General features: G+C 55.9%; 1 protein-coding gene across 1 annotated transcript; it reads left to right on the top strand.

The window, feature by feature from the left end:
- Positions 1–299: 299 nt before the first annotated feature.
- On the top strand, positions 300–10,135 carry CCKBR (cholecystokinin B receptor). The gene is made up of 5 exons (XM_047753789.1): positions 300–479; positions 7,340–7,591; positions 7,746–7,995; positions 8,293–8,465; positions 8,661–10,135. Exons 1-5 carry the CDS (start codon positions 335–337, stop codon positions 9,197–9,199), a joined length of 1,359 nt encoding a protein of 452 aa, XP_047609745.1. The 5' UTR covers positions 300–334; the 3' UTR covers positions 9,200–10,135.
- The last annotated feature ends 1,582 nt before the right edge of the window (positions 10,136–11,717 follow it).

Raw genomic sequence — 11,717 nt, 5'->3', positions numbered from 1 at the left:
GAGAATTCCCAGAACCGAGACGGTGATAGAGAGGAGTGGGCGGGAAGGAAATCTTCCCAGGACTGGAGGACAGTCACATGGGGTGGCCGGGGGCGGGGGCGTGGAAATAAGTCCGGAGCCGGAGAGCAGGGCGGAGGGAGAGTCACCTGGCGGGACGGAGGCGGCCCCGCGCCCGGGCGGGGCGGGCAGAAGAGGCGCCGAGGCGCGGGGTTCGAGGTTGGGGGCGGGGACCAGGCGGGGCGCGAGCCTCGGCTGGAGGCGCCGCGGGCGCAGGTGGAGCGGCCGCGGGAGCCCGGCCGGCCGAGCGCGGGGAGGCGGCGGCTGGGCCGGGGCCATGGAGCTGCTCAAGCTGAACCGGAGCCTGCCGGGCCCCGGGCCCGGGGCTGCCCTGTGCCGCCCGGGGGGCCCCCTCCTCAACGGCAGCGGCGCGGGCAATCTCAGCTGCGAGCCTCCACGCATCCGCGGAGCCGGGACCCGAGGTGGGTGCCTCCCCGAGCCCCCTCCACGCTGCACCCCGCGAGGCCGACAGAGGTAGTCAGACGCCCGCGCTGTCCCCTCGGAGTACCCCCCTCAGTCCCCAGACAGCTCCCCTGCCACCTTTGTCCCCCTAAAACTCCATCGCACCTACGCACTACCTGGTCAGAGCCCTTTCACACCCTGCTCCCTGGCCACCCTGTAGCTTCTGGTCACCCCCAAAACGCAGCGCCTCCTAGACAGAGATGGGGAAGGGGAGGACCGCCTCTGGCCAATCTTCCCAAGTCTCTCCTGTCCTTTTACACCCAGTGCGGGGAGCCACCACGGGGAAGGGAAGGGAGGTGGGAAGACGAGGTTGGGGTAAGAGGGGAGCTGGCTGGGGGAGGGAGCACTCCAGAAGGCCTGCGTGGGAATTTGAGTTACAGTGTCCTGCGTCCCCCCGCTCCCCCCCCCCCCCCCACAACCCCTTGCCACCCGGCAAGAGTTCCCCTAACCTGAATCAGGCTGGACATGGGACTGGGGACTGCTTGGGGGGCGGGGCGAGGGGAGGCTGTCCCCATTTCTCTCATCCTCAAATCCCCTTGCCTCCCAAGTGGGAGCTCTTCTCAAGGCTCTAAACCCTCCTGCTTTTTGCTGTCTCCAAGTCCTTTCCAAGCCCCTCCTCCAGCCCACCTCCCCTTAGGGTTCACCCTCCTACAGCCCGGCTGCCCCCTTCATCATCCTATCCCTTTGTGCCACCTTCCCCCCCCCCACCCCCACTGCTTCCACACACCCAGTCCCCAAAGTGACTTTCACTCTTGCCATCAGCCAACACCCACATTTCCTTGACGACCCAGCTCAAGTCATGGTTTTCCCCTTCCAGTACCTTTTCTTTCTTAACTGGTTCCTGGACACCTGCTATGACAGTCCCAGGGCCACGGGCTGGGTACACGGGGATGCACTAGACCCAGGCTGGCCCCTCATCTCCAGTGCAGGCGGGAGACAAAAACCAATGGGAAAATGACATCAGCGTGGGACTCCCCAACGAAAGCAAGCAAATCATGGGCAGTCAAAGAGGTGGGGTCTGAAAACTTCACAGAGGGCTCCTTGAAGTTCAAGTTCCATGGGCAGAAGAGGAAGAAATAGGATGCCAGGAGAGGGAAGAGTATTAAGCAGAAGGAAATGATTCCGAGCTCAGGAAGGGAAAGTGGGAATAAATTGTAATGCAAGTATTTATTTCCCCCCGTAAAATATCGCATGCTTCTCAGATCGGTCGCTACACGCGCTCTTGTTATTACATTGAGATTCTTTTATTCAATAAATATTTATTGAACCAGAGATGGCGCTAGGCATTAGGGACGTGAGGAGAGCAAAACTGACAAAGCTCCTATTTCAGGGAGCTCACAGCTTAGTGACAGAGACAGACAAGTAAGCAGGGACTTGCCAGTCAAGGCGGGCAGTGCCTTGAAAGGGGTGTGGGAACACAGACGAGGCATTTCTGCAGCCTGGCCCAGCCTTGGGAATCAAAGTTGGCCTCCTGAAGCGGTAAAGCATAAATTGAACTAAAAATTAAAAAGCCAAGGGAAAGCCAGCCAAGCAAAGAGGCAGATAAGGCAAACAGCATCTCAAGCAAAGGAATCGTAGATGCAAACACCCAGAGGTTAGGTCCGTGGCCGTTTTGTTCGGTGTGTCATAGTTTCTGAGTGCCTGAGACAAGTACCGGGGAGGAGAGTGATGAATACTCGGCTAAAGAACGGGCTGGAAGCTTTCCAGAGAGCCGTGTGGACCTAAGACGTGCGGGTTTTATCCTGAGGGCAATGGGAGCTGCCAAAATTGCAGCACTACTGCCAGGATTAGTCCTGCAAAGCAGAGGATGGACTGGAGGCCAAGAGACAGGAAAGGGGCCTCCTTTAGAAGGTTCTTATATGACACTGGTCCTGGCGAAAGATGATGCTGGCTCAGACGAAGCGACTGGCAGTGGATGGAGAGAAATGGATGGATCTGAGAGGCACCTCCGGAAGTGGCATCAACAGAACTTGATGATTTATTAGAAATGGCGAGGGCAGAAGAGGGCGAGAGGTGACACCCAAGTTTCTGACATGGACAGCTGGCTGGATGTTGGGCCTATATTGTGAGAAGGATACAGAGACATAGAAACAGGTTTGAAGGAGGAGATGATTCTCTCGGAAACCCACTGAGTTTAAATGAGGATGGGGTCGAATGAGGAGAGACTGGCATCCTTCAGACTCGGTGACAAGGAAGCCCTCAGGAGGAGCTGTGGCTGTGAAGGCCTGACTAGGACAGGCTGAAGTTTGGGCCATGAGGGAGGGGTTCTGAGAGGGGGACCAAGGGGTGTCGACAAAGCTTATCAGAAGTTTGATAGAGAGAGAGACAAAGGAAAAACAAGACAGTGCTCGCAATAGCATGAGATTGAGGAAGAGTGTGTGTGTGTGTGTGTGTGTGTGTGTGGTTTGTCTTTTGAGTGTGTGCATAACAGGGACAAAAGCATTTTTAAAAGTTTATGGAGATAGGCCAAGAGAGGAGGAAGGCTGAAGTGCAGAAGACAGCAGCTAGTCTGTGAAGCGATTCAGGGCACAGGGGCAAGAACTGGCCTCCCTCAAGGGGACACTGCTGCCCACACATTTGGCTGTGACACGGGCAGTTGGAAGCTGCCACAGGGACTCTGTCAGCCGCACGCACTCAGCTAATAACCCCAGAGATGCATCTCACCCACCTGCAGTGTTACCAGCAGAAAGGGGGATGTCAGGAGCTCCCTGGTGGCCTAGTGGTTAGGACTCAGTGCTTTCACCACGGCAGCCCAGGTTCCATCCCTGGCCTGAGAACTAAGACCCCCACCTCAAGCTGCTGCATGCCATCACCACAGGGGGAAAAAAAGAAATATGGATGTGTTGCTCATATTATTCTGATATCATCCACCTCAATTGGAAAGCTACCCGGGTTCACTCCGAAGCTGCCCACAGGAAACCAGATGTCACCCACACTGTAACACTGCCCGCTGCCATTTAGATGCTACTCATCCATCAAACACACTCATTCTCATTTCGGTATTATCCACACATAATCGAATATTCCCCGTGCTCACGGGCACCCTTCTCCAGAGAGGACCATAACATCGTGGGGACCGCTCTTAGGTGTTCAGTTATTACCTGCAGAGAAGCAGATGTTACCTGTTCACCGGGGTGCGCAGTTATTTCACTCCATCAGACCAGCATCTTCGTCTGTTTCTTTCGCATCTCACATTCACGCTCACTGAAATATCACCCACGTATCCTTGCACGTGACCTCTGCTCAGTCAGCCACGACCACCGTCAGCTGCATAGGGCCCTGTTCACCTGCAGACCTCCGAATGTGACCCCTGCTTCCTGAAGATGTTAGGCATAAAATGAGATGTTACCTGCAGACCCTTGCCCGTTCAAGTGTTGTCACTGTCACTCAGATATGACCTACAGATACATAGCTGTTCCCTTCTCCAGACATTGTCCGCAGAAATACGTTACTCTCACCTGCCCAGACATCGTCTCAAAGCCTCGCTCTGATCTTACCTACACACCCCTGCATATTACGTCTGCTCCCCTAGTTAGTACCAGTGGGCATTCGGATGTCCCCATCACCCAGCTATTAACTGCCATCAGCTGGACACCAGCCATGCTCACCACAGAGGCATGGGTACCACTTTGCTGTCTGTGGGATGAAAGACCAGACCCAAACACGCCAGTGAATGGCAAGATTGGAAGCATCAACAGCTTCAATGGCCTGCGGAGTCCTTTCTCAGAAAAGCCTAGTTTTTGTTTCATGTCACATTATCTGGATTTTTGGACCCATACTCCTCTGCCATCATCCGAACAGAACAAATGCTGCTCCTCTAGACCCCAGAGGCAGAACTGAACTGTCCCAGTCTTTTGAGTCCCCCAGTGTGAATCCTGCTCTCCGCGCATCCCCAGTGACACAACGCCCACAGGGAGACTGCCAAGGCACTACTGGCTGTACCCAGGAGGTGCAACTCCCATTCTCCTGGCCCTGAAGCCACTGTGGTCACTCATATGCCACCCACAGACACACGGATGCATTCACACTTTCACATCTTCGTTCCGATTGTTTCTTCTGACCGAAAAAATTAATAGACTATTTACATAGCAGTGTTAGGTTTACAGAGTAATTGAATGGAAAGCACAGGGCGTTCTCCTCTCTCCCTCCCTCCCTCTCCCTCTCTCCCTCTCTCCCTCTCTCTCTCTCTCTCTCTCACACACACACACACACACACAGAGTTTTCCCAATTAACATCTTGCATGTGTGTGGTACACTTGTTACAACTGATGAGCCAATATTGACGCTTTATGAACTAAATTCCATAGTTTACATTAGGGTTCACCCTTTGCGTTGTATGTTGTATGGTGTTTCACAAATGCATAATGACATCTGAGCCCCATTACAGCATCATACAGAGTAGTTTCACTGCCCTAAAAGCCCCTGTGCTCCACCTCGTCGTCCTTCCCGCCCTCTCCCAAGACCCCTAGCTCTGAGATTGCTTTTAATTGGCCTTTTTCACATCTCCTAACTGTTCCACAGCAAAGACGTAGGGACATAGTGGTGGCTGGAAATAAGCTAATCGCCGGAAAAGTCCAGTACAACAGCAAAGCATTGCACAGTTGTGGGTCATTTTTACTGGGACGTTGTCCCCTAGTTTTCAGAGGTCCCCATGCAGTGTGGGAAATTCATAATAGAAGGCCTGGTCCCATCTTTCAGTTCCACCACAGTTAGCCAAGTTCAAGGGCACACGCCTGGGGTGTATTAGCCAGATGAATGAACGAGAAATGGGCCTTTCACCCTTTAGAGTGCTGTACAAACTTGAGGTGTGGTTGTTGAATCAAGAACCAACTAGTCGAAAAGAAACATCCAGAAGAAGTGATGCTATAGAGTTAGGGAAAGTAAGTGGGCAGGGAGGGCACTGGACCGGGAGGAGACACAGGGTGCAAGATGGACCACCAGCTCTCTTATTCTGGGTCCAGGGACCTCTCTGACAGAGATCCCCTTCCCAAGGTCATTTCCCCCCCCCCCCACACACACACACACCTCAAAGGGTCACATGTACGCCCTCCATAAGCATTCCCCAAAGACAGGGGGCCCAGCTTCTAAATGAGACCCACAGTTGGTAGATGACAGCAAAAGTAACACCTCCAAAGTCACGGCCTGTTACTGACCCCCTCCCCACCACCACCCAAAAGATCCTCCAACACGGGTCTCCAAAGAGAGAGGCAGCCAGGAGAGAGAGTGCTGGAGATGGAGAGGCCCAGAGGTGAAGGATGGATGGATGCATTTGCGTGGGGAGCGACAGAGGGGTATTTCAAAGTCATTAGCAGGCAGAGGTCCACACCTCCTGTGTGGGGGACCTTATGCCAAGCGCTGGGGATATGCTGGAGAACCCGGTGGTCATTGCCTCTGTCCCCGAGAGCCCACAATCTAGTGGGGAAAGTAGAAAATGAACCCACCCTACAGTGAGGAATGCCCCGTGGGAGAGTCTAGGGAGAGGGAGGGGCAGCGGATGAATGACAGAGAAGTGGGCGGGCCGAAGAAGGCAAAGCCTCTCCGGGATCTAGAGACTGGCTTCTACTCTGACGTGGCCCCTTACTTGCTGTGTGCTCTGAGCAAGGGGCTCTCTTGTAAGCAGCACTTTCTTGCAGTGTACAGGAGCTTCTGAATAAGCTAGTTATTGTTATGGAGAAATGGTTTACTTTGGGAGCCAAAGCAAAAGTCAGCCAATGTTTGGGGTCCTAGAAGGCGGAGCTGCAGCTCTGGGCCCTTCCGTCCCTGCAGCCTTCGAGGCTCTGTCCCTGCCCTCTCTCCCTCCAAGCTCCAATCTCCCTCATGCCGAGGCCATGGGGATGCGTGACTGGGTCCAGTTTAATTCAATTCCGTTTTGTCTGGGTCTGCCCGGCTGTGACATGGAAGCGCCAAGATGAATCCTTCTTCCAACAGACAATGACGCAAATGAATGGGGTCAGCCCTCTGTCTAGTCCAGCCACGCTGCGTGTCCCTCCTGTGAGCTCCCAGAGTCCTGGGTGGAGTCCTCAACCCCACTGCTTTATCACGCATGTGACGATTCTCCGTGTATACATCTGAGGCTCCCTTTAGACTGAGCTTTTAGACGGCGGGGCGTTCGTCCTGCTCAACTTTGTCCCCAGAACCCGGTATGACGGGAGTCCTCTGTAAATGCTTTTGGCACGAAAATGAATGTTTGGAGATAATTCAGCTATTAGGCAGAAAGTCAAAATGGTTCCAACAGATGCGTAGGGAACACCCGCGGGTCAGAGGCAGGGGAGATTAGCTCCAAGTAAGGTGGCCGAAAAGGCCCTGCCGAGGGGGGCAGCCACTCTGAGTCTTGAAAGGCAATGGTGAACAGGAATTCACCAGATAACAGAAACCAAGTTTGTTGTTGGGGGGGATTAATGTGGGGTGTTCATTGCGGCGGGGGGGGGGGCGGGGGGTGAAAGCATTTTAGGCTGAGAAACCATCATGAGCAAGGGGGAAAGTCATGGGTGCAGGTGATGCCTTCTAGAACCTGAGTCATCCGGTGAGGTAAGTGGGTGCATTGCAGGGAGGGGGTGGGAGGAGGAACAGGGCAGTTCTTGGAGAATCTGGATGCCCAGCTAGAGGGTCGCAGACAGTTGAGAGCAGGTGAAGGGGTTTCCGTTGTTGTTACCGTTATTGCTGTTGTTTAAGGCAGTGTCATGGACCACTGGGAGTCGCAGGGGGGATTTGGGGAGCGGGGCATCTGGCCCGGGGTGGGGGGTGGGGGTAAGTGAGAAGGGAGAACCCCGCTGAGTGGGGGCCAGAGCCCTTGCTGCCACCTGTCCTTTTTCCCACCCAGAACTGGAGCTGGCCGTCCGGATCACCCTCTACGCGGCGATCTTTCTGATGAGTGTCGCCGGAAATGTGCTTATCATCGTGGTCCTGGGACTGAGCCGCCGCCTGAGGACCGTCACCAACGCCTTCCTGCTCTCGCTAGCCGTCAGCGACCTCCTGCTGGCCGTGGCCTGCATGCCTTTCACTCTCCTGCCCAATCTCATGGGCACGTTTATCTTTGGCACGGTCGTGTGCAAGGCGGTTTCCTACTTCATGGGTAAGTGAGGCAACAGCCCTGCCTCCCTTGCCCGTCTCCCTCTCCTAAAGCCTTTCCCGGACGGAGGGGTCCGTCTCTGACCGGGGTGAGGAGGTCACACTGCTGAGTGTGTAATGCAACTTTCCTGGGTGACCCCTTCCTCTCCCCTTGCTAGGGGTGTCTGTGAGTGTGTCCACGCTGAGCCTCGTGGCCATCGCCCTGGAGCGGTACAGCGCCATCTGCCGACCACTGCAGGCGCGGGTGTGGCAGACCCGCTCCCACGCGGCTCGGGTGATCGTGGCCACGTGGATGCTGTCGGGGCTGCTCATGGTGCCTTACCCGGTGTACACGGCCGTGCAGCCGGCGGGACCTCGTGTGCTGCAGTGCATGCATCGCTGGCCCAGCGCGCGGATTCGCCAAACCTGGTGAGGGTGCCTGGTACCCATTCCTGGGAATTGCCATCTCCGTCTCCATCAGAGCATCACGGCCATCCCCCAGAATCCTCCTCTAGCTTCTCCAAGAATCACCACTCCAATTCCTTTTCGGCACCCCTTTCGGGGCTCCTCCCCAGTTCTCAAGCCCTTCCCAGCTGCACCCCCAAATCCTACTTGTACCCCTGGGGCCTGGCCACCAGCTCTAGAAACATCAATCCTCGGGTCTTCCTCCATCTATGATTATAGCTGGACGGAGACCCACGTGACTGGTCTGTGCTTTGTCCCCAGGTCGGTCCTGCTGCTCCTGCTTTTGTTCTTCGTGCCAGGGGTGGTTATGGCAGTGGCCTATGGGCTCATCTCCCGAGAGCTCTACTTGGGGCTTCGCTTTGACGGTGACAGTGACTGCGAGAGCCAGAGCCAGGTCGGAAGTCAAGGAGGGCTGCCAGGTGGGGCAGGACAAGGTGCGTGAAGTCCAGGAGGGGCGGGACTTTGGGAGGGGCGGGGCCTAGAGTGGGTGGGGCTCGGGAAAGGCGGGTGGGGCTTGGGAAAGACGTGTGAGTCTGTTGAGAGGCTGGAAACCGCAGGGCAGCACGTGGAGAGGGCTGCAGGTTTGGAGGCCTCGGCTTCTCTTCCGACCGCTCACCGTCTGTGCTCAGGTCCTGCCCACCCGAACGGGCACTGCCGGTCGGAGACGCGGCTGGCGGGTGAGGATGGCGATGGCTGCTACGTGCAGCTTCCGCGCTCCCGGCCCGCGCTGGAGATGTCTGCGCTGACGGCGCCCACGCCCGGGCCAGGATCCGGACCCCGGCCCGCCCAGGCCAAGCTGTTGGCTAAGAAGCGCGTGGTGCGGATGTTGCTGGTGATCGTCGTGCTTTTTTTCCTGTGTTGGTTGCCAGTGTACAGCGCCAACACCTGGCGCGCCTTCGACGGCCCGGGTGCCCATCGCGCTCTTTCGGGGGCGCCCATCTCCTTCATCCACTTGCTGAGCTACGCCTCCGCCTGTGTCAACCCCCTGGTCTACTGCTTCATGCACCGCCGCTTTCGCCAGGCCTGCCTGGACACGTGCGCCCGCTGCTGCCCCCGGCCTCCGCGAGCTCGCCCCAGACCCCTGCCAGACGAGGACCCCCCCACCCCCTCCATCGCATCCCTGTCCAGGCTGAGCTACACCACCATCAGCACGCTGGGGCCTGGCTGAGGGGTGGAGCGGGAGCAGGGGTGCGAGGCAGGACCGACGGATTCCTACACGCATGGTCCCAGCCGGACACGCAAGAGACACAGAGCAAGGGACACAAGAGACTGACTCACTGCCCTGCACGGGACAAGGTGCACAGAGGAAACGAACCCGAGCCTCCCTCAGCAAAGGAGGCGCTCTGGACGCGGGACTGAGCCTGGCACATGGAGACAGGACATTAACTTGGCCTTGCAAACGCCCAGCGTCCCCAGCTGTCACCTACCCTGCCGCAGTGGAAACTCCACCCGGAGCCAACCTGCCTCTCACACGTATAGTCCTGGTACTGAATGGTTTAGGGTCTGGAGCCTGGCACAGGAATGAAGCCTGAGAGGCTCCAGGCTGCCCCCCACCCCTTGACCTCACAGTGCCCTTCCCCGGGCAGCGCTGCAGACACCAGCCTGCCCAACCTCACGCTCCCCAGACCCACAGGCTGCTTTGCACAGAAAAGTCCCCTCGTTCCTTCCCCGCCTCCCTCACCCGACCTCTTCAAGAAATAATAACAGACTTGACTTCCTCCTCAACGTTCTTTTTTGGGCTTTTTGGGGCCCACGAGGAGGCCACAGGGGACTTTGTGGCGTCCTCTCTGTCGGGTCCCTGCTGCTCACTCCTGCTGTGCATGACCCCTGCCCAAAAGCCCACCGTCTGTGGCTATGTGAGGCGGTGTGGATTCTCTCCAGGCGGTCACGCTGGCCCCTGCACTTCAGTGTCCTTGTCCGTAGCAGCTGCGAGTGGGGGTGGGAGGGGAGGACACATCGTGATCCCGGAGCACATTGTCAAGGTCCTGTATTCATAGATGCTTCTTAAAATTCTCGTGAAAAGAGGACGCACTGTATGATAAGACCCAGTTTATTCAATGTGTGTATGTATAACTGGGTCATTTTGCTGTACACCCGAACCTAACGCAACATTGTAAATCAACTATACTCCGATCTAAAATAAAAATTGTAAAATTAAATTTAAAAAAGAAAGAAACACCAGGGATCAGACCATGACAGGTATACAGAATTAATTAAATAGTAAAGCCTTTCTTTCTTTTTTTTTTTTTTTTGCTTTTTAGGGCCACACCCACTGCATATGAATGTTGCCCGGCTAGGGGTCAGATCGGAACTGTAGCTATGCCACAGCCACAGCAACGTCAGATCCGAGTCTTGTCTGCGACCTATACCACAGCTCATGGCAACACCGGATCCTTAACCCACTGAGTGGGGTCAGGGATTGAACCTGCATCCTCATGGATGCTAGTCAGATTCATTTCCACTGAGCCGTGCCAGGAACCCCAAGTAAAGCCTTTAAAAGAAAATCGTGGCCACACCAGCAGCATAAGGAAGCTCCCAGGCCAGGGATCGAACCTGGGCACCTCCATAGCAACCCAAGTAGCTGCAGTCAGGTTCTTAACCCACTGTATCCCCGCAGGAATTCCCAGGAGCAGGGCCTCTCTAATGTCCTCTTCAGAACCTGCTCAAACTTCTGCCCCTCGGAAGCATCCTTACTGGTCAGCAACGTGGAGGAGGGGGTCAGGGGGCGGGGTGGGGAGGCAGGGAGCTGGACCTGAATAGGAGTCCCAGAGCCCAGCCTCCCTTGGGAATATAAGACTGATCCAGCCCCAGAGAGAGGCAGAGACTGCAACATCCCCCCTCCACGAACCCAGTGACAAATGGAGAAGAACAGATGGCCTCACCAAAGGGGACAGATATGGATAATCAGAGGCATGATATGCTGGGAGGGGGCTCCTTGACACTTCGTCTTGAAACAGATGGGGAAACCGAGACCCAGAGCAGGAAAGAAAGCTACTCAAGGTCATGCGCTCCATTAGAGCAAGACAGAAATAATCCTATTGACGCAGAGGCTGAGCTGGAGGTGGGAGAGAAGCCACACCCATCAGGAGGCAGACCCAAGTTTTGCAAGGCCTGGAGCTTATAAAATTGGGTGTCTCTTTTAAGAAAAAAAAAAATACAAAATTACAGATACACAATTGCTAGGACACGATCCGGGGCCTTGGGAGAGACTTAGGCAAGTGAGAAGCCCTGAAATTTCAACCTCGTTAGTGTCACAGCCAATAATACCTTCAACATCCACCCACTAATGATGCTGGACCAGGGTCGGGTGGAGTGAGGGACAATGAGAAAGGCGTGGTCCTCTGTTCACCGGTGCTGAGGCTGCTCCCCTCGGGGCTTCCTGCAGGACGCTGGGCTGCAAGAGGCAGGAGGAAGGAAGACGAGGAGGGAGAAGCCGTTCCAAGCTGTCAGCGAAGACGGTGCTGGTTAAAAATAGAATCCCAGCTGGTCTGAGATGCCGAAAGCAAGATACTGGGCCTTTCTCTCTCATGCCAGCTTTTCCAGGGGGGTGGAGGTAGGCTTGCCCATAGCCCTTGCCACACTCCCCGCCCCCCCACCCCCCATCCCTTCTGAGGGAGATACAACCCAGAGGCTGCCCCAGAGGGAGCCCCTCCAGGTGGGACCTGGGGTCCTGCTGACCGCAGAGT

Source organism: Phacochoerus africanus, chromosome 11, assembly GCF_016906955.1.
Source record: "Phacochoerus africanus isolate WHEZ1 chromosome 11, ROS_Pafr_v1, whole genome shotgun sequence".
NCBI lineage: Eukaryota > Metazoa > Chordata > Mammalia > Artiodactyla > Suidae > Phacochoerus > Phacochoerus africanus.
This window is presented reverse-complemented; position numbering and strand designations above follow the sequence as displayed.

Excerpts from the sequence above, each read along its gene's own strand:
- CCKBR (XM_047753789.1), top strand. The coding sequence starts at position 335 with ATGGAGCTGCTCAAGCTGAACCGGAGCCTGCCGGGCCCCGGGCCCGGG. Across the intron at positions 7,996-8,292 it reads GCGCGGATTCGCCAAACCTG|GTCGGTCCTGCTGCTCCTGC; the intron begins GTGAGGGTGCCT and ends CTTTGTCCCCAG. Across the intron at positions 8,466-8,660 it reads GCCAGGTGGGGCAGGACAAG|GTCCTGCCCACCCGAACGGG; the intron begins GTGCGTGAAGTC and ends GTCTGTGCTCAG.